Source organism: Coregonus lavaretus, assembly GCF_964263955.1.
Source record: "Coregonus lavaretus genome assembly, chromosome: 40".
NCBI lineage: Eukaryota > Metazoa > Chordata > Actinopteri > Salmoniformes > Salmonidae > Coregonus > Coregonus lavaretus.
In genome coordinates this window covers 8,412,086-8,432,516 of record NC_140027.1, presented here as the reverse complement: position 1 = coordinate 8,432,516, position 20,431 = coordinate 8,412,086, and the positions used below count along the sequence as shown (strand labels likewise).

At 44.4% G+C, this 20,431-nt stretch overlaps 1 protein-coding gene across 2 annotated transcripts; it reads left to right on the top strand.

The window, feature by feature from the left end:
* Positions 1-276: 276 nt before the first annotated feature.
* On the top strand, positions 277-19,709 carry LOC311113675 (vacuolar protein sorting-associated protein 54-like). Of its 2 annotated transcripts, XM_084156959.1 has the most exons (24): positions 302-393; positions 1,999-2,173; positions 2,599-2,843; positions 3,287-3,371; positions 3,536-3,570; positions 3,818-3,949; positions 4,068-4,453; positions 6,768-6,894; positions 7,139-7,186; positions 7,599-7,706; positions 7,943-7,998; positions 11,207-11,303; positions 11,851-12,206; positions 13,945-14,074; positions 14,269-14,450; positions 14,592-14,704; positions 14,995-15,058; positions 15,183-15,288; positions 15,443-15,530; positions 16,322-16,443; positions 16,576-16,656; positions 16,787-16,894; positions 17,177-17,271; positions 19,119-19,709. In XM_084156959.1, the coding sequence occupies exons 2-24, from the start codon at positions 2,029-2,031 to the stop codon at positions 19,222-19,224; spliced, it is 3,015 nt and encodes a 1,004-aa protein (XP_084013085.1). In that variant the 5' UTR covers positions 302-393; positions 1,999-2,028; the 3' UTR covers positions 19,225-19,709. The 2 variants fall into 2 exon arrangements, with proteins under 2 accessions (XP_084013086.1, XP_084013085.1); XM_084156960.1 differs by lacking the exon at positions 7,139-7,186 and having other exon boundaries at positions 277-393.
* The last annotated feature ends 722 nt before the right edge of the window (positions 19,710-20,431 follow it).

The following is a 20,431-nucleotide window of genomic DNA, read 5'->3' as shown; positions in this document are numbered from 1 at the left end:
TGCAGGAAAGAACTTTAAAAATAAAAATGAATCTCTTCATTGCCATGAGGGGGGTCACTAAAATGTTTTGCTCGCAAGGTGGGGAGGGGGGTGTATGGATGTGGGTACGCAGACCCACGAGCCATTGCAGCCCCTCATTATGAGTTGCGTTTTTTTGTGGCCCCCCACGCCCATCAAAGTTGCTAATCTCTTCAGTAAAGTAGTTGGTAGCAGTGTGCTGTGATGAGAGCGACTGCACGGTTATGCACGAAAGAACTCGAAGAAGATTGTTCGCGCAGTGCATTATGGTTACGTACCGGCTGCGGTGGTTTGCTTGATGTTTTCTCCTGGTTCGTATAATGTTACCGTGATGGTGGAAAGAAGAATCAAGAACTAATGTGTTTCTAACAACAGGTATCAGACATAACGCACCTTCTTTTGGTTTGTCTGCTCGTCAGAAAAGCTCAGCGGTGATGTATTTGTGTGGACTGCTTCCGTCTCTGTTTGGCTGTCAAATGGCTAGCGGGCTAGCGTTTTTCTAGCTTCGATTATCAGTCTACGTGTAACCAGCTGGTCTCTTCAGGCCGTTGCTGTCTTGGGTAGCTACTCTAATATCGATGCTCGAAGAGTAAATCGTATCTCGTCTGTAAATGACAGTTAATGTTGCCGGACGACAGGGAAAATGCGAATGTGGACGGTGGTGTTTCATAGTTAGCTACAGTAGCTAACTAACTAGCTTAATTAATTGGTTAGCTAGCTAATTTAGCTACTTAGCTAACTAGAGTTATCGCGTTATCTTGTTTCCCACCTGAGATAGTTAAGGAGCTGCAGTTGTCTAGCAGTGTGATGGGGCAAACACCCCTCTATTAAGTTATCTAGCTATTTAAAAAGTAAAATAACTTACGCTAACTAGATTAATACGCTAACTAGATTCATTTCAGCTAAAACTGTCATCTGATTAGATACCCAACTAGTTAATTGATCACGTCATCATGCTGGTGGTGTTGGAACATTATCTGAATCGCAGAGATAGCTGACTATATTTTCTAGACATTTAGCATAGTATAGTTTTGATCCAGATAGCCCTCAGCTAGCGAATTTATTTTGATTGGAGCTGTCCATTTAACCGTTAGCAAGCTACATTAACATTAACATTTGACATTGTTGGAATAGGCAGCTACGATGTCATTGCTCAATGACGTGTTCAGTGTCTTGTAATGCGCGTGACCTTGGTGTAAATCAGTCATATGACAGACTTAATATATGGCCCTGGTGTAAATCATTGATTTGCTTATTTCACCATGCATTCGATATTGTATGTTACTGAAACTGACAACAACACATATCCATATTGACAGGAGCTGATTGTAGCCTATGCCCACATTTCACCCTAATCTTTTCAAGACTGATTAGACAACAGAGAATCTTCGCTCCTGTAGGCAGTTTATCATGGTCTCAGTTGTTTACACAACACTGTCTTCTAGTCTGATTATATTGGTTAACCTATAGGCCATGTTCTAGGCACCCTCTATTTTAATCACCAATGGTGAATTACTTTGAATTTGATAATTCAGTTTAGGCAGACAGGACTACTAGTTATGTAGACAAAGCAATAACTCAATCAATACACAGAGGAAGTGAGTCAAAAGGGGTCGCTTTTCTCACTGTTCAGATTATAGCCTAACACCTGCTCTGAGTGACAACATATCTGCACTTTCTCTGCTTCACACTAGTGACTTGTGACATTAACTGAAAGTCATTGCTGTGCACAGAAAAATGGGCTGACTTTTGAGTGGAATGACTGAATTGATTGACTACTGACACAAGTGGTCCACTGTATCCTTCCTCTCTCAGCATTTGGTTTTCTATGGCCCTATTTTCAATGCCCTTGGGCTAAGAGCTATGCAGATGGTCCGGTTTAGTGTTTACATTTTATTGTTAGTGCAAACATTGATGTTTAGGCTATGTCTTTGTTTTGTATTAATACTCACTGACTCTGTGCTATGTTTGCTAACTCAGCTAGCCTCCGTGGAGAGGTGCACCAATGCCATGGCCTCCAGCCACAGCTCCTCCCCAGTGCCTCATCCCAGCAGTGGTGGCAGCGAGGGAATCTTCCGGAAGGACAGGGACCCTTCCTCACGACACTACAGGCCCGTCCGCTCCCTGCCCGACGTATGCCCCAAGGAGCCCACGGGTAAAGAACTCGCCTACATTTACGGTTGGCCAACAGTCTTACAAGATGAATATCTATAAAGGTTCATCTTGTGTCACTGTTGACCAACCATACGCTGACTGCGGTCCTGTTTTCTACCCCTCTCCCAAAGTGTGCACTTGTACACTCTCCCTCATGGATTTCAAAGGAATGGACTGGTGTAAAGAACTCCCTCCAGCGATTCTTGCACCAATCCAAAGCTTTTAAATGCATGAGCGGAAGTGAACAAGTGCACACTTCTTGGTAAAGGGTAGAGAATTGGTAGCCTCAAATGAGAGCGCAGCGGTGAGGATGGTGGTTCAGGCTAGAGAATTGGAGCGCAACCATGGAATGCATCTCAAGATGCATTGAACGTTTTATTACTGCTGAAGGTTTCTACTGACTACATTTCCCACGTGCCCTTGCAGGCGAGGCAGCCCGGGGGCTGTGCGAGGGCCCGTCGGTGGTGGCCGACCAGCACAGGTGGACGGTGTACAACTCCAAGGTGAACCTCCCAGCCGCGCTGAACGACCCACGGCTGGCCAAGAGGGAGTCTGACTTCTTCACCAAAACCTGGGGCCTGGACTTTGCCGAGACAGAAGTCATGCCCTCCTTCTACCTCCCCAACATTACAAAGGAACACTTTGGCCCCTACCTGCAGGAAACAGCTCAGGTAACGAACACACCCCGCTGCCCCTTTCATTCAGTTTGAATTATTCAGTAGATTGGACAGAAGTAGAGACCACTGTCTGGCCTGGGTTGTGTTCATTAGGGCATGCAACAGAAAACATTTAAAAACATGTTGCAATGGAAAATAAAAATGAGCATTTCTTATTGGGCAAGTCCAGATAGTCCCTTCCTGTTTGTCTGTTTGGTGCCTAATGAACACAGCCCAGGTGTCATCCTCTTTCTATTGTTTAATTATTACCATGGAACTGCCCTTTGCAATGTAATGAACGTTGCCTTTTAAGCTATTTCTAAGACTTTGTCCTCTTCCCTTTACTCGTGGTCGAAATAGCACTAAGAAAATGCATCCACTATATTTAAACTGTATAAGCTATTAGGCCTAAACTAAATCTAAATTTAAAACTAAATCGTGTCTGTGTTTCTCTGTAGAGGGAAAAAATCCATGTGCGATGCAAGAATATCTGTCCCAACAAGGATGAGCTGGACGCTGTCTCCAGCATCACAAACAGCCACGGTATGCATTATTAAATAGCTCTGCACCATAATGACTGGGGCCTACAGTATCTATTCTGGACCGTACGGACAAATCTATCTTATTATTTGTGTTGTCAAATTTCCTTTCATTGTTGAAGTGAGTCGATTCAACTAATGTACTCTTTCACTTTCTCTTCTTCGTAGACAAATCAAGAACAGAGTTGGAGCAGGTGCCCAAGGTAATTACTTCCTCTTGTTTTGTGTTGTAACAGTGAGTTGTGGGGATTTCTAGAGCCCTATTGAACCATTTTGTCCCCTTGATTTGACTGTATGCTTTCATGATCCTCAAACTGTCATTAATACCATTTACTTGATATAATAGATTTGTAATTGTATTAGTATCTCCCTAGTCTAGCTAGCGCAGCACACATAAGATTTGGTTCTGGATTCCAAAATGAATATCTGCCTAATATCTGGCTTAAACAGATATTCATGAAGCCTGACTTTGCGCTAGACGAGCCAACGACCTTTAACGCGGTCCTACCATGGTCCCACTTCAACAGCGCTGGCGGGAAGAGCAGCAGGGACGTGGCATCGTCACGGTTACTACAGGAAAAGGTGAGCCAGCAAAAATGTGAACAATTATCAAGTCCTGCATTGTTTCATTGCTTCACCGTCATGTTTCCTGTTGTTGTGCCATCGTGTTCTGTTGTTGGCTTATCCCTCTCTTTCTCAGCTGAGCCACTACCTCGACGTGGTGGAGGTGAGCATCGCGCGCCAGATCTCCCTGCGCTCTGAGGCATTCTTCCACGCCATGTCCTCCCAGCACGAGCTCCAGGACCGCCTCACCGAAACCGCCCGCGCCGTGGCAGTCCTCCGGGGCCGCACGGCCGCCATCGAACGCATCATGTGCGAAGGCCCGCTGCGGGCATTGCGGCAGGCGTTGACGCGCTCCAACTGCGCGCGGCTGCACAACAAGCTGAAGCTGATGGCGGCAGTGCACCAGAGCCAGCCCACTGTGCAGCTGCTGCTCTCCACCTCGGAGTTCGTCGGGGCCCTGGAGCTCATCGCCACCACCAAGGAGGTGCTGCAGCAGGAGCTGCAGGGGATACACAGCTTCAGGTGGGGGGATGGAGACAGACGAGTGGGGGGTGGATGTGTATAAAATGTTTGTTACATACTCAGATCTATCGACGCACACGGTGGTGACACTCGTCTGATGAAATGCACTGACACTCATATGAGACAAACATGCATCAAATCATAGTAAGCAGCAGTCCACCCCAACTATTTATTGTGGGTAAGCTTGAAGCAAAAATGCAGCATGGTTGCAGAACTGTATCATGCTGAAAGTTTAAAATATACACCACTTTGGTGGTCCTCTGTAGCTCAGCTGGTAGAGCACGGCGCTTGTAACGCCAGGGTAGTGGGTTCGATCCCCGGGACCACCCATACACAAAAATGTATGCATGCATGACTGTAAGTCGCTTTGGATAAAAGCGTCTTCTAAATGGCATATTGTTATTATTCTAGTCAGAATGCTTTTCACAGAGTTTCATTTGGAAAGTATTCAGACCCCTTACCTTTTTTTGTTTACGTTTCAGCCTTATTCTAAAAATAAATTCCTCATCAATCTACACACAATACCCCATAATGACAAAGCAAAAACAGGTTTTTAGAAATTTTCGCAAGTATATTGAAAATTAAAAACAGATTACATTTACGTCATTTAGCAGACGCTCTTATCCAGAGCGACTTACAGGAGCAATTAGGGTTAAGTGCCTTGCTCAAGGGCACATCGACAGATTTTTCACCTAGTCGGCTCGGGGATTAGAACCAGCGACCTTTCGATTACTGGCACAACGCTCTTACCCACTAAGCTACCTGCCACCAGATTATTTACAAAAGTATTCAAACCTTCACTATGAGACTCGAAATTGAGCTCAGGTGCATCCTGTTTCCTTTGATCATCCTTGAGATGTTTCTACAACTTGATTGGAGTCCACCTGTGGTAAAGTCAATTGATTGGACAATTGAAATAGACAGGCACACACCTGTCTATTTAAGGTCCCACAGTTGACAGTGCATGTCAGAGCATAAACCAAGCCATGAGGTTGAAGGAATTGTCCGTAGAGCTCCAAGACAGGATTGTGTCGAGGCACAGATCTGGGGAAGGGTACCAAAACATGTCTGTAGCATTGAAGGTCCCCAAGAACACAGTGGCCTCCATCATTCTTAAATGGAAGAAGTTTGGAACCACCAAGACTCTTCCTAGAGCTGGCCTCTGGCCAAACTGAGCAATCGGGTGAGAAGGGCCTTGGTCAGGGAGGTGACCAAGAACCCGATGGTCACTCTGACAGAGCTCCAGAGTTCCTCTATGGAGATGGGAGAACCTTCCAGAAGGACAACCATCTCTGCAGCACTCCACCAATCAGGCCTTTATGGTAGAGTGGCCAGACGGAAGCCACTCCTCAGTAAAAGGCAGATGATAGCCTGCTTGGAGTTTACCAAAAGGCTCCTAAAGGACTCTCAGACCATGAGAAACAAGATTCTCTGGTCTGATGAAACCAAGATTGAACTCTTTGGCCTGAATGCCAAGCGTCATGTCTGGAGGAAACCTGGCACCATCCCTACGGTGAAGCATGTTGGTGGCAGCAGCATGCTGTGGGGATGTTTTTCAGCGGCAGGGACTGGGAGACTAGTCAGGATCGAGGGAAAGCTGAACGGAGCAAAGTACAGAGAGATCCTTGATGAAAACCTGCTCCAGAGCACTCAGGACCTCAGACTGGGGTGAAGGTTCACCTTCCAACTGGACAACGACCCTAAGCACACAGCCAAGACAATGCAGGAGTGGCTTCGGGACAAGTCTCTGAATGTCCTTGAGTGGCCCAGCCAGAGCCCGGACTTAAACCCGATTTAACATCTCTGGAGAGACCTGAAAATAGCTGCGCAGCAACGGTTCCCATCCAACATGACAGAGCTTGAGAGGATCTGCAGAGAAGAACGGGAGAAACTCCCCAAATACAGGTGTGCCTAGCTTATAGCGTCATACCCAAGAAGACTCAAAGCTGTAATCGCTGCCAAAGGTGCTTCAACAAAGTACTGAGTTAAAGGGTCTGAATACTTATGTAAATGTGATGTTTCCGGGTTAAAAAAAATAATACATGAGCAGAAATTTCTACAAACCTGTTTTTGCTTTGTCATTGTGGGGTATTGTCTGTAGATTGATGAGGGGGGGAAAACAATTTAATCAATTTTAGAATAAGGCTGTAACGTAACAAAATGTGGAACAAGTCAAGGGGTCTGAATACTTTCCGAATGCACTGTAAGTAGTTTTAAACATGAGTCCCCAGCCCATAGTTAACCATAGTGAATTCAAAGTGTGGCCTTTGGACACTGTGATGCGTCTGATGTCTCCTGTCTTTCCCCCCTGCAGACATCTGGGCTCTCAGCTGTGTGAGCTGGAGAAGCTGATAGACAAGATGATGGTGGAGGACTTCAGCATGTACTCCAGGAGTGACCTCAGCAGGAGTCTGGAGGACGACGGACAGGTCATGGAGAAGGTCTGTACCATTGAGATAAAATATAAACAATGTTTACATTTAATTCTGTGGTCGGTATATTTAACTCATTCATTCTCAATGACTGGCTACACAAAGGTTTAAATGCACTAAATCCACTGTCCGAAGACAGGAGAAAAATAAGTTCTGGTTTGAACTCTATAGGTTGAGTTCAACTATAAATGGACAATTTTGTGAATGTGTAGATGTAGTTGAAGCACCAAACTGAGGTTGTTTTTTGTCACAGTGGTCACTGTTCTCACAGATGCAATACAAACGTTCAGTCTCAATAAAGGTGGGTCTGACTCTTCCGAACAAGTTTGCTACTTGGAATCAAGTGAATAAAAATTGCACATTTTGGGTGCTCTTGTATAGATTGTTTTCCTCTGATCTGAACAATGTGTTGATCTCTGCAATCATCAACCTAATTTACATTTCAGTAGCACAATTACCTTTTGTTATTATGAGTATGGGAACTTTTAATGACTCTGAAGGGGATTTTAATTATATCTCCATTACGCGGAAATCATTGTCTTAATTGGATTTAAATATGAATCTCTTTGTTTATTCAAGCTGTCTTGAATTTGTAATTTAATTGGTGTCTTATAATAATTGATCTCTTGAAGTGAAGAATTACTGTGATTGTATTGCTCACTCGTGTGTGTGTGTGTGTGTGTGTGTGTGTGTTTGTGTGTGTGGGGGGACAGGACAGGCTGGAGTCTCTGGTGTTTGGCTTGCTGAGGCAGCGGAAGCTGGATTTTCTGGACATCTACAGCGACGAGATGATCCTAGCAGCCAAAAGCATCGTCACACAGGTAGAAGACTAGACATAGAAAGTATCAGAGAACAGACTAAACTTCATGATCATAAACATTTATGGTGAAATCACGAAAAAACATCTTAGACATTTTAAGAGTATTTCCCAAACCTCTCCTCCAGCACCCCCTCCCAGTTCCACCTTTTGGTCTATTCCTGAACTAGCACACCTGTATCAAACGAGAAATACACTTTGAATTAGTAAAATGGAAAGTAACATACTCTTATCCCACAGTGTGTTGTCGACTCGGTGTCGCAGATTGAAGAAATCAACACTGACATTGTCACAAAGTGAGTAGAACAGCTAGCTATACATTGCATGCTTTTGTATTTCGCTTGAGCACATTGAGCTGCAGGTAATATCTACCGAATGCACTGGAGGTGTGGCCAAACAATGGCATGGTGATCTGAGAATCCTTCCTCAACAAAGGAAAGGAAGCTAAGCCAGTTGGTTACGGTTGTCTGAACGAGTTAGACTGCTTTAATCTGTCATCCTACCTTTGAAAGGAGTGCTTGGAATATGACAGGAGGGCTGTGAAAAAACTGTGGGTGTAGACATCTAATTATGAGAGCGTAACGTTAGATTGTCAGAAACGTATTGTTTAGGACAGGGCTCTTCAACAGCCTTCAGATCATTTGATTTAGCCCCCCCAAGTTTTCTTTTTTGTTGTTGAATTTTTGTTGGTGGACAAAAGACTGTACAATCACCAGGACATCAGTTCAGTGATTTTAATTGAGGAAATCTGTTCCCAGGTATTCCCATGCATCAATAGAGAGACATGTGTGATCGTATCCCAATTTAATCAAGGTTTGAACTTAAATCCTGGACTCTGGTCAGTTTATTTTAATACTTTTCTATTTGCTATGTTCTTAAAGTTTAACATCACTACACCCCTGGGTTGTATTCACTAGACACCAACTGGAAGACCCTGAATATGTCTATTAACCGTTTAACCCAACCGGCTGGTAGAGTATGTTTTGGCAATGGATATAGAAGTGGATAGGAAAAAAGTTGATTGGTCAACTTCCCCAGCCCTCCTGCATCAATTAAAGTCAAAAATGTGATGTTTCCTGTGTGTGTGTACATACATACTGTACATACATACACTGAACACAAATATAAACGCAACATGTAAAGTGTTGGTCCCATGTTTCATGAGCTGAAATAAAAGATCTCAGAAATGTCATATGCACAAAAAGCTTATTCCTCTCAGATTTTGTGCACAAATTTGTTTACATCCCCTGTTAGTGAGCATTTCTACTTTGCCAAGGTAATCCATCCACCTGACAGGTATGGCATATCAATAATCTGATTAAACAGCATGATCATTACACAGGTGATCTCTGTGTATTCAAGTTGCCATTGATAAAATGCAATTGTGTTCGTTGTCCGTAGCTTATGCTTGCCTGCCAATACCATAACCCCACAGCCACCATGGGGCACTCTGTTCACATCGTTGACATCAGCAAACCGCTCGCCCACACGATGCCATACACGTGGTCTGCGCTTGAGGCCGGTTGGACGTACTGCCAAATTCTCTAAAACGACATTGGAGGCTTATGGTAGAGAAATGAACATTACATTCTCTGGCAACAGCTCTGGTGGACATTCCTGCAGTCAGCATGCCAATTGCACGCTCCCTCAAAACTTGAGACATCTGTGGCATTGTGTTGTGTGACAAACTGCACATTTTAGAGTGGTCTTTTATTGTCCCCAGCACAAGGTGCACTTGTGTAATGATCATGCTGTTTAATCAGCTTCTTGATATGCCACACCTGTCAGGTGTATGGATTATTTTGGCAAAGTAGAAATGCTCACTAACAGGGATGTCAACACATTTTGTGCAATTTGAGAGAAATAAGCTTTTTGTGTGTATGGAAAATGTCTGGCATCTTTTATTTCAGCTCATAAAACATGGGACCAACACTCTACATATTGCGTTTATATTTTTGTTCAGTGTAGTTTTAATAGACCAATAAGAAAGAGCGTTCCAAACCTCTCTGTCAATAACAGCTAGTTTTCTGTTTTCTCCTCACTCAGGCCACTCCCAGCTAAATTTTGAGAAATTGCTCTCTCTAAGAAGCTATTTTTGTTTCTTTTAGACCATTTTGATTGTTTTCAATCACACTAAGTTACTTAATTGTTTCCCAGAAATGAGAACATTTTGATAAAAACGGCTGCATTGTGCCTTTTAGCATACAGTAATTTGTATCCTTTTGGGTTGCTGCATTTCAGTGTTGTGGCACTATAACATGCTAACCAAACCTGCTCCCCACCAGATGCGTTCATGACACAGGTTAAAATACCAAAACCAACTGTGAGCCAACTATATTAATTTGGGGACAGGTCGTAACATTCATGGACATTTAGCTAGCTTGCTGTTGCTAGCAAATTTGTCCTGGACAATAAACATTGGGTTGTTATTTTACCTGAAATGCATATGGTCCTTTTTGGACTGGATCTTTTGTAGAATTTTGACCCATGTTGAGTCATACAAAATCAGGTGTTCTCTACTCTGACAATTTAATCCACAGATAAAAAGGGGAAACCTAGTTCGTTTTTCTCAGAGCGTTGTAAAATAAATGTACACATACATCTTAGTCAATCATTTCATCCAAACTGCTTGCATGCGTCAACGAGCGTTTGCGTAGCCAGGCGCTAAATTTTGATGCTTGAGGCGCTGCAAGTCCCGCCTCTCCATCTCCTCATTGGTTTCTAGGAGCATATACCCACGTGGGTGATTTAAAGATTAACTGAGGTCAACACTCCAGTCAGTTGGTTGCCAACCACCATATAAAGTCCACAGAAGAAGACAACTGAAGGAGGAGAGATTACTAGAAACTAACTAGGTTTCCCCTTTTATCTGTGGGTTAATTGATGAAGTAGAGAACACACGATTTTGTGTGAAATTCTACAAAGATCCAGAATAATAGGACCCTGTGCATTTCAGGTAAAATAACAACACAATGTTTATATCCCAGGACAAATTAGCTTTCAACAGCAAGCTCCATGAATGTTTCATGTGTTTCGACTTTTGAGTGACATGGTACTATACACCACCTGAAAACGCATACATTTGAATGTAATTTAATATTTAGGTTTGGACATACAAAATTACCATAATTTGTAAAAATTTGACGTCAGTCCTCATTTAACAATGCTTACCTACCTATAAAAGCCATTGAAGCAGACCTAAAGTAATTGTTTTAATATTGTTCGCATGAGTAAAAATGCTATGCAAATTACCATTCTAATATGGCATTGCTGGTATGACCCTCCTGGTAGGGCTATATTATTTAATTTAAAATAAAGATGAAGTTGGGAGGAGACAAAAAATGATTGAAAGTTATTTGAGTTGTTAGTAATAGGAATTTAAGGTGAAATAATTGTTTCTAGATTTTTTTTAAAGAGACAGTTGCGAAACATCTTCTGTTGCAAAACGTTTTAATATGGTTGCACTAATGAATACGACCCTGCTCTCTGCTTCTGGTTGGTCAGGCTGGCAGACCAGATGCGTCTGATGACCTTCCCCCAGTGGTTTGAGCTGCTGAAGTCCGTCTTTGAGAACTTCATTCTCTTCCTGAAGAGGATCAAGGTGAGGATAATACTTTATTAAAACACAATCCCAGTCGGTTAGATTTAATCAAAATGGGATTTATGGAATTATCCTCTTGCTGAATAAAAGACTTGAAGAAAGTTTATTAAGAGGTAAAGAAAATGAAAGGGTGTTAGGATGCCTTGCTATATAAATTAGCATAGAAGAATAGAATAACACTTTAGCATTAGTTATTTTGCCAGTATCTACGAATTTTTATTTGCCGTTTTTGGTTTGTGTGTAAACCAGCTGTACAAAGTGCATTACTTTACTGCCCCATTGTAGTACATTATTAATACATTTGTAGGACTCTGTTGATGATCTGTGCCTTAAATTTATCTGGTGTAGTTAGCAAGGTTGGGGTCAATTTCAATTCAAGAAGTACACTGAAATTCCAATGCTTTTCAATGAGGGAAATTTCAATTTGGAATTGAAATTTGGTTTACTTTCTGAATTAACTGGAATTTAAATGGAAGTGACCCCAACCCTGGTAGTTAGTTCCTCTGCTCTAAAAGTTAACCGTATGTCCTCATGCTGTGCCCCCCAGGCGACGCTGAGTGTGGTGAGGAATGTGGTGCTGGAGGCGCTGGACAGCAACCAGAAGAGCCGTCTGGTGGAGCGGGCTGCAGCGGGGGCCCTAACTGAGGCCCCAGGGACCCTTCTCAACCAGGGGGAAGCAGAACTGGCCTACCTCACCCACGAGGGCCTGTTCATCAGCGACGCTCTCAATGATGCCCAGCTGCACCTGGGGGCAAGCGGACGCCAGGTGGAGAGCTCCTCCGTGGGGCCCAGACAGGCCCAGTCACGTATGGATGGTTGTGGTAGTGACTCCGCCTCAGGGACCACCGAGTCGTCCTCCAGCAGGGAACACGCTTTCCAGCCAGGAGGGGGCGTCGGCATCTCGTGAGTCTCACCACCTTCACCAACCACAAACACTCACATTTTTAACACTACTGAGTCAAGCTATACTGTGCTGGCCTGGTTATTTTTCCACCAAAGTAAAGTTTGCAACCCAAACAAGGCAATGTGAAAAGGATTCAAAACATGCTGCACATCTGTATACTCTCAGGAAATCAAAGTAACTGTCCAGTGTTTCCAGATTTCTATGAAATATGACCTATAATTCATTACAATATGCGTGAAATAGTTTTCCTTCCAAAATGTTTTATTTATGTTAAAAAGCAGCTTTTCTGTGTTTGAATGGTGTGAGTGTATGCCAACAACAGAATACAGGGTTTTTCTGGATCAAAAAGTGGCTTGGCGTGGCAGTGGGCGCAGTCGGGCCGTTGGCGAGGCAACGTTTTAGAGGCCCCCATTTTGGTGGTGTAGAGAAATTTTTGAAGTTAAGCCAATTTCCTGAAATTTTACACATTTCTCCATAGAGCTGAGTGACATATTTGCAGTTTTTAAAGCTAATTTCCTGCAATTCTATGCATTTTGCCATGGTTAACCCCTAGAAATCAAGTTGGCATAATAACAATAGCTAGAGATATCCTCCGCATCCTCCGATGTCGGCCTTCCTCATCAGCGGTGGAAGGTTGCCGAGCTACAGCAGTGTTTGTTAGACCAGGAGACATCCCGAAAATCGGTCTTCTCCCAAAAACGTCTGTAGCATCCGAATGGTTTGGCCAACAAACTATTATGACCCCTCTATATAAAGACTCACAAACTCCGTTTTGCTCTACGACCCACACAAGCGTCACGGGACTCGTCTAAAGTCGGATCTGCCGACTTCTGTCTGTAGCATCCGAACAGTTTGGGCTACACACTAATATGACCCCTCTGTGGAAAGGTGAGTCTCTCTAGGACGCCCTCAAGCCTCACATGACTTGTCTGAAGGGAGCCCAGTATCAGTTAAAACAAATTGTGGAAGTATATACTCCGTTCACGAAAATGGATCGCTCTTACAGACAGTCACATGGCCGTGGCTTGCTATATAAAGCAGGCATAGAGGAATTCAGGTACTGTTCCATTGAATGTTAGAATGGGCAAAACGAGTGACCTAAGTGACTGAGCGGCAGTCCTGTGGGCGAAAAACAGCTCGTTGATGAGAGACGTCGAAGGAGAATGGCAAAAATCGTGCAAGCTAACAGGCAGGCCACAAAAAGACAAATAATGGCGCAGTACAACAGTGGTGTGCAGAACGGCATCTCGGAACTCACAACTCATCGATCCTTGTCACGGATGGGCTATTGCAGCAGACGACCACACCGGGTTCCACTCCTATCAGCTAAAAACAAGAAGCCTCTCCAGTGGGCACACAATGACCAACACTGGACAATTGAGTAATGGAAAAACATTGCCTGGTCCAATTAATCCCGGTTCCTCTTGCGTCATGCTGATGACAGTCAGGATTTGGCGTAAGCCAGGATGAATCCATCCTGTCTGGTGTCAACGGTACAGGCTGGTGGTGTAATGGTGTGGGGACATGTTAAGTCCCTTGATACCAATTGAGCGGGGGGGGGGGGGGGGGTCCGACCTGGTACTAGATGGCTGTACCAAATAAACTGCCCAGTGTGTGTGTATATATATATATATATGTCCCTTCCTAAGTGCCATCTGTATTCTGTACAATAGAAATAGAATGACTAAAAAGTGTCATTCTAGTAATTGTATTTCTATGTTGTCTGTCCGGCTGCAGGTCCAGTGAGGACATGATGCCCAGTGACCTGGAGCTGGGCCGCGTGGCCAATAACATCCAGGAGCTGCTCTACACTGCCTCAGACGTCAGCCACGACCGCTGTGTCAAAGTCCTCATGGCCAGAGCCAAGGTAGCTAGCTAGCTTAACGTACGCCATGACCGCATAAACAACATGCAGCATGACCAATGCACTCTCAGCTGGCACTCTCAACTGTACAGACAGCGTTTGCATTTCCATTGATGTACAATGGGAATAACTCCAACCCTGCTAGTAGTATTTCCTGTTTGTAACCTTGAATAATCCCTTCTTTCGCTCTCCGTCAGGATGGCTCCCTGGAGCGGCTGAGCTCGGCAGAGTTTGTGTTTCTGTCCCAGGCGGTGGAAGGCTTTGTGAGGGACACGGAGGAGCTGTGCTGCAGACGCAGTGTGTCCCTAAGGGGGGCGCTACAGAGCCAGGCCAACCGCTTTGTCCACCGCTTCCACGAGGAGCGCAAGACCAAGCTCAGGTATTAGACTGGAGAACACAGACACACACACACACACACACACACACACAGACACATACTTCTTAATAAGGAATAGAGGTGCAATACTTCAGGAACTTGAAAACAGTCTATCCTAACTGTGTGTGTGTGGGTTCTCTCCAGTCTGCTGCTGGACAATGAGCGGTGGAAGCAGGCAGAGGTTCCTGCAGAATTCCAGGACCTGGTTAACTCCATAGCAGATGGCAGGATCACATTACCCGAACGCAAACCCCAAGGTAACATATACCATTTGAGCATAAAATGAACACCCGCCACCTGCGGGTAGATTTAGATATTGGCAGGTAAGAATGTCTATTTCACCAGCCACGTTGGCGGGTGGTCAATTTGCAGGGCTCTACAATGCGAGCATTACATTTACAAAAGTCAAGTATGAGCACAGTTAGGGTTAGAAAAATGCTGCAGTAGCTGTTTTCAAAGTATTTCTGCTGTTCTGCTTCATAGTCCTCAAAGAATATTTGCCTGTCCCCAAACTGACTGAGTTTATTTTCTGTCTTCTCAACACCAGGCACAGAAGAAAGGAAACCAAGTGATTATTTGCACATTGATGGCCAGAAATATGCTGTTGTTGGGTGAGTTTTGATTTACTATGATAAATGCTCATTTCCACTCCCACATTCAAAACGGAAGGCATGTAGCAGAAATGATGATAAAAATACCCTTATTGACTCGTGACCTCTGTGTCCTCCTCATCAGGACGGTGTTACTACTGATCCGGATCTTCCTGGAGTACTGTCAGTGTGTCAACGACATCCCCTCCATCGCCACAGACATGCTCACCCGCCTCTCTGACCTACTCAAGGTAAGAACACACCGCACCACCCCCTGTGTGGCAACAGTCTAGAATGATGGTCTGAGAGTTGGTTAAATTCACCTGGCAAGCATCCCACTAAGAAACTGCAATCATGTTGTATTGAATGGTCCCTGACCCTCTGTCTCTCTCTCTCCTTTGACAGCACTTCAACTCGCGGAGCTGCCAGCTGGTCCTGGGGGCAGGAGCACTACAAGTGGTGGGACTCAAGACCATCACCACTAAAAACCTGGGTATGTTCCAGAGTATGTGAGCGGAGCGGGAGCGTGCCCAATTTGACTGGAGCGCGGCGTGAGATTCCCAAAGGCTGGAGCGTCGGCCTTCTCGCCGCTCCAGTAGCGCTCACTTCACGAGCTCAGGGCATGCCCGGCCCAGCATGCATTTGTAGTCTACTTGTGTGCTGCTGTCTATAGCACCTTGCTTTAGATACTGTCATGGAGTTTGCTAAATATTTTCATAAAGAAACTGATAAAACACACAGGTGATAAATCAAGGTGACTTACAAAGATGAGGAGCAAGAGAGGGAGTGCAGTGATGTAGTGTCCACAACTAAATAATCATTATGGAATCTGAAAAGATAAGTATCCTGAAAGCATGATGGTGTACTTACTACATGCTAAAGGAAACGAACGAGGTGGGTAGATAACTGTCATTGTATAGTATTTCTAAACAAAAAATCTGATCTCATTTTTTTTCTATTATCTATACAATAGGCCATAATTGATTTTGGCCAAATAGTGCTGACATAATCCCATGTTCAAGAAGCTTTCTGTTTTGATTGGGTTAAAAAAAAAAAAAACTCTGCATCTCTGCCCAGCCTGGTAAGAGTGGCGAAAAGGGTGTTTAGCGTCCCCAGTGGCTCTGCAGGGGTGGAGAGGATATTCTCCGCTACTGGCCTGCTCTCCAGGCACCATCGCATGAGCCTGAAGCCACAGAATGGCCAAACGTGTGCTTCTAAAAATAAATAAATTAGTATAGCTCTGTGTTCTGTGTAGAAATAACCATAGCGTGTGTCTGTCCTCAGCCCTGGCGTCTCGCTGTCTTCAGCTGGTGGTTCACTACATTCCCGTCATCAGGGCCCACTTTGAGACCAAGCTGACGCCCAAGCAGTACAGTGTCCTCAGGCACTTTGACCACATCACTAAGGTGAGCACTGAAATGCACAGACCTGCATGCATGAGGATGGAACTTTAGTTTGGAGATTCACTTGTATGCCATGAGTGACACGATGTGTAGGCCTTTTGAATTTAAGATTTCTTCTTCTTCTACTTTGTCCAGGACTACAACGATCACATAGCGGAGATCTCCGCTAAACTAGTGGCAATCATGGACAGCTTGTTTGAGAAGGTGCTATCTAAGGTGAGTTATACAGTTCCAAACCTCTCAAACTCTCCCTGTCTAACCTACAATACCACTTAAAAAATGTGCTGTAGCCAATGTCAATCAGTGCATCAACATATAATGTGAATATCTACTTTGTCTCCTGCAGTATGAAGTCAAGGCCCCCATGCCTTCGGCCTGCTTTCGGAATGTCTGTAAACAAATGGCCAAAATGCACGAAGCCCTCTACGAGCTGCTACCTGAGGAGCAGGCGCAGGTAATATGGCAATAATACCACAGAGATCCTATTAAATTACTGCTAATTATTCACATTTGTAATTCTGAATAATACCATGTACTAAGTAACTACTGTAAATAGTCACTTCTACCGCTATTCTCCTTGGCTGAATAAATTATGCGCTTTTACAACATACTGGGCACGTTCCAGGTTGTCTTCATTGCAGTCGCAACTACAGTGAAGATGATCTAGAACGTAGCCATTGACTAGATATGTTGGGTTTTGAGGGTAACTTTGTCTGTGTTTTTTCTCTGGGCATAGATGTTGTTCCTGAGGATCAATGCAAGCTTTAAAATGCACCTTAAGAGGCAGCTGGCCCGACTCGGGGTGCACCACGATGGTGGACCTCAACATGGGTGGGTGTTTCTCAAGTCTTATTCTGTGGTGGTTGAGATAAAACAACATTTCTGTAATATTGCCCAAAAAATGGTCCTACAGTTATATTATCTCTGCTTGATGATTTTGATTGACCATACCAAAAAGAGTAAACATGTAAACTCAGCAAAAAAAGAAACGTCCCTTTTTCAGGACCCTGTCTTTCAAAGATAATTAGTTAAAATCCAAATAACTTCACAGATCTTCATTGTAAAAGGGTTTAAACACTGTTTCCCATGCTTGTTCAATGAACCATAAACAATTAATGAACATGCACCTGTGGAACGGTCGTTAAGACACTAACAGCTTACAGACTGTAGGCAATTAAGGTCACAGTCATGAAAACTTAGGACACTAAAGAGGCCTTTCTACTGACTCTGTAAAACACCAAAAGAAAGATGCCCAGGGACCCTGCTCATCTGCGTGAACGTGCCTTAGGCATGCTGCAAGGAGGCATGAGGACTGCAGATGTGGCCAGGGCAATAAGTTGCAATGTCCGTACTGTGAGACGCCTAAGACAGTGCTACAGGGAGACAGGACGGACAGCTGATTGTTCTCGCAGTGGCAGACCACGTGTAACAACACCTGCACAGGATCGGTACATCTGAACATCACACCTGCGGGACAGGTACAGGATGGCAACAACAACTGCCCGAGTTACACCAGGAACGCACAATCCCTCCATCAGTGCTCAGACTTTCCGCAATAGGCTGAGAGAGGCTGGACTGAGGGCTTGTAGGCCTGTTGTAAGGCAGGTCCTCACCAGACATCACCGGCAACAACGTCGCCTATGGGCACAAACCCACTGTCGCTGGACCAGACAGGACTGGCAAAAAGTGTTCTTCACTGACGAGTCGCGGTTTTGTCTCACCAGGGGTGATGGTCGTATTCGCGTTTATCGTCGAAGGAATGAGCGTTACACCGAGGCCTGTACTCTGTAGTGGGATCGATTTGGAGGTGGAGGGTCTGTCATGGTCTGGGGCGGTGTGTCACAGCATCATCGGACTGAGCTTGTCGTCATTGCAGGCAATCTCAATGCTGTGCGTTACAGGGAAGACATCCTCCTCCCTCATGTGGTACTCTTCCTGCAGGCTCATCCTGACATGACCCTCCAGCATGACAATGCCACCAGCCATACTGCTCGTTCTGTGTGTGATTTCCTGCAAGACAGGAATGTCAGTGTTCTGCCATGGCCAGCGAAGAGCCCGGATCTCAATCCCATTGAGCACGTCTGGGACCTGTTAGATCAGAGGGTGAGGGCTAGGGCCATTCCCCCCAGAAATGTCTAGGAACTTGCAGGTGCCTTGGTGGAAGAGTGGGGTAACATCTCACAGCAAGAACTGGCAAATCTGGTGCAGTCCATGAGGAGGAGATGCACTGCAGTACTTAATGCAGCTGGTGGCCACACCAGATACTGACTGTTACTTTTCATTTTGACCCCTCCTTTGTTCAGGGACACATTATTCCATTTCTGTTAGTCACATGTCTGTTCAGTTTGTCTCAGTTGTTGAATCTTATGTTCATACAAATATTTACACATGTTAAGTTTGCTGAAAATAAACGCAGTTGACAGTGAGAGGACGTTTCTTTTTTTGCTGAGTTTGACAGATTAAACCTACTCTTGAACTAAAATGCATGCTCAATGGAGAATCTCCAATGAAAGTGATTTCTGTCCAGAACTAGGCTTAATGTGTCTGATAAAACAGCTCCTTGTCGCTAAAGGACAATGTACCTTACAGTTTCAATGGACTTGTTGAATGATGATGACTTGAAAGCACTTCTCTGATCCCCCCACATAATGACTCTCCTTTCTCTCACCCCACTCCAGGCTGGTGGCGGTGGATGTGGCATTTTACACTGAGAACGTTCAGTCACTGAGGACACTTGAAAAGCTGGACTTGAACATGGCTGAGATCTGGGAGCAGAAGAGGTGATGATGGCGGTAGTAGTCGTCCTACCTACAGTGTGTGACGCCATGTTAACCCACCCTGGAGGGAGGGGAGAAACGAACTAATCAGATTCTTGTTGTAAAGAGACCTGTTGCTTCACCCTCCAGCAGCCGGCCTGCTCAGGGGACCATGGAGCTCACTGAAGCCCACCTGAAGAGGGCGCTGTCTGGGTACAGAAAGAGAGCGTAGGAGGTCTGGTAGTGGTGGTGGCCCCAGGCAGCAACGTTGTGGGACCAAACCCTGATGCGGCCTTTATGTAGGGCAGGCTACATAACATGGCACCCTATTCCCTATATAGTGTACTACTAGTGCGTTTATATAGGGAATAGGGTGCCATTTCAGCCATGACATGTTTGTTTTTATTAAAGAGGGGCTACGACCAGACTTTTAGGACGTAACTGCTGCCTGTCACCTCATCTCACTGTGTGCAATTCAACTATAGATGATTTATTAAAAACAGATGAATTATTCATGATGGACCTTGATTGAACTGAGATGCTGTTCAGAACATGTCACTTACTGGAGAACAGATTTTTTTCAGACCTGTGTTTAAGCTAAATGGTCATGTAAAAAGGCATTTAAGTTGACCACAATCTTGACAACTGTGGTCTTGCATCGACTAAATATGACGTCTTCTCTAAATATGTTCTCTAAAGAGAACTTCAGATGTAGCATAATTTGCACTGAATACATCGGCAAACAAATTCCTTCCAGCCCTCAATTGTTACAGCATTCCCTTCCATGGCCCTATATTCAACCTTTACTAAGCTATCTGTACAGTAAGAGTGAGCAATTTCAACACATAATGAAACTTTGAGCATTGATAGTCAATCTGGTTAGATAAATTGGTTGCGTCTACTAATGACAGATATATGCACAATTGTTCCCCGCTCCGTAATGACCGAGCTAAGTCATTCTATATAAAGCATTATCTTCCAACAACGCTACATCAACAAATGGGCAGTAAACTCCACTGCCTTTGATGCAATATCAGTCGTGACAGTACTATCCAGCATTATCTATCACCTGTCGTATTGCTTGTACGCATGAACGAACATTAGCCTCTGATTGGTTTGTCTTTTTAAAGTAGTCGAGCTCCAACCAAAATAGTCTTATTACCCAGTTCTATTAACTGTCTGTCTGCACTGTGTTCACATAACACCTTATGCAAGAGGATCCAATGGTATTACAA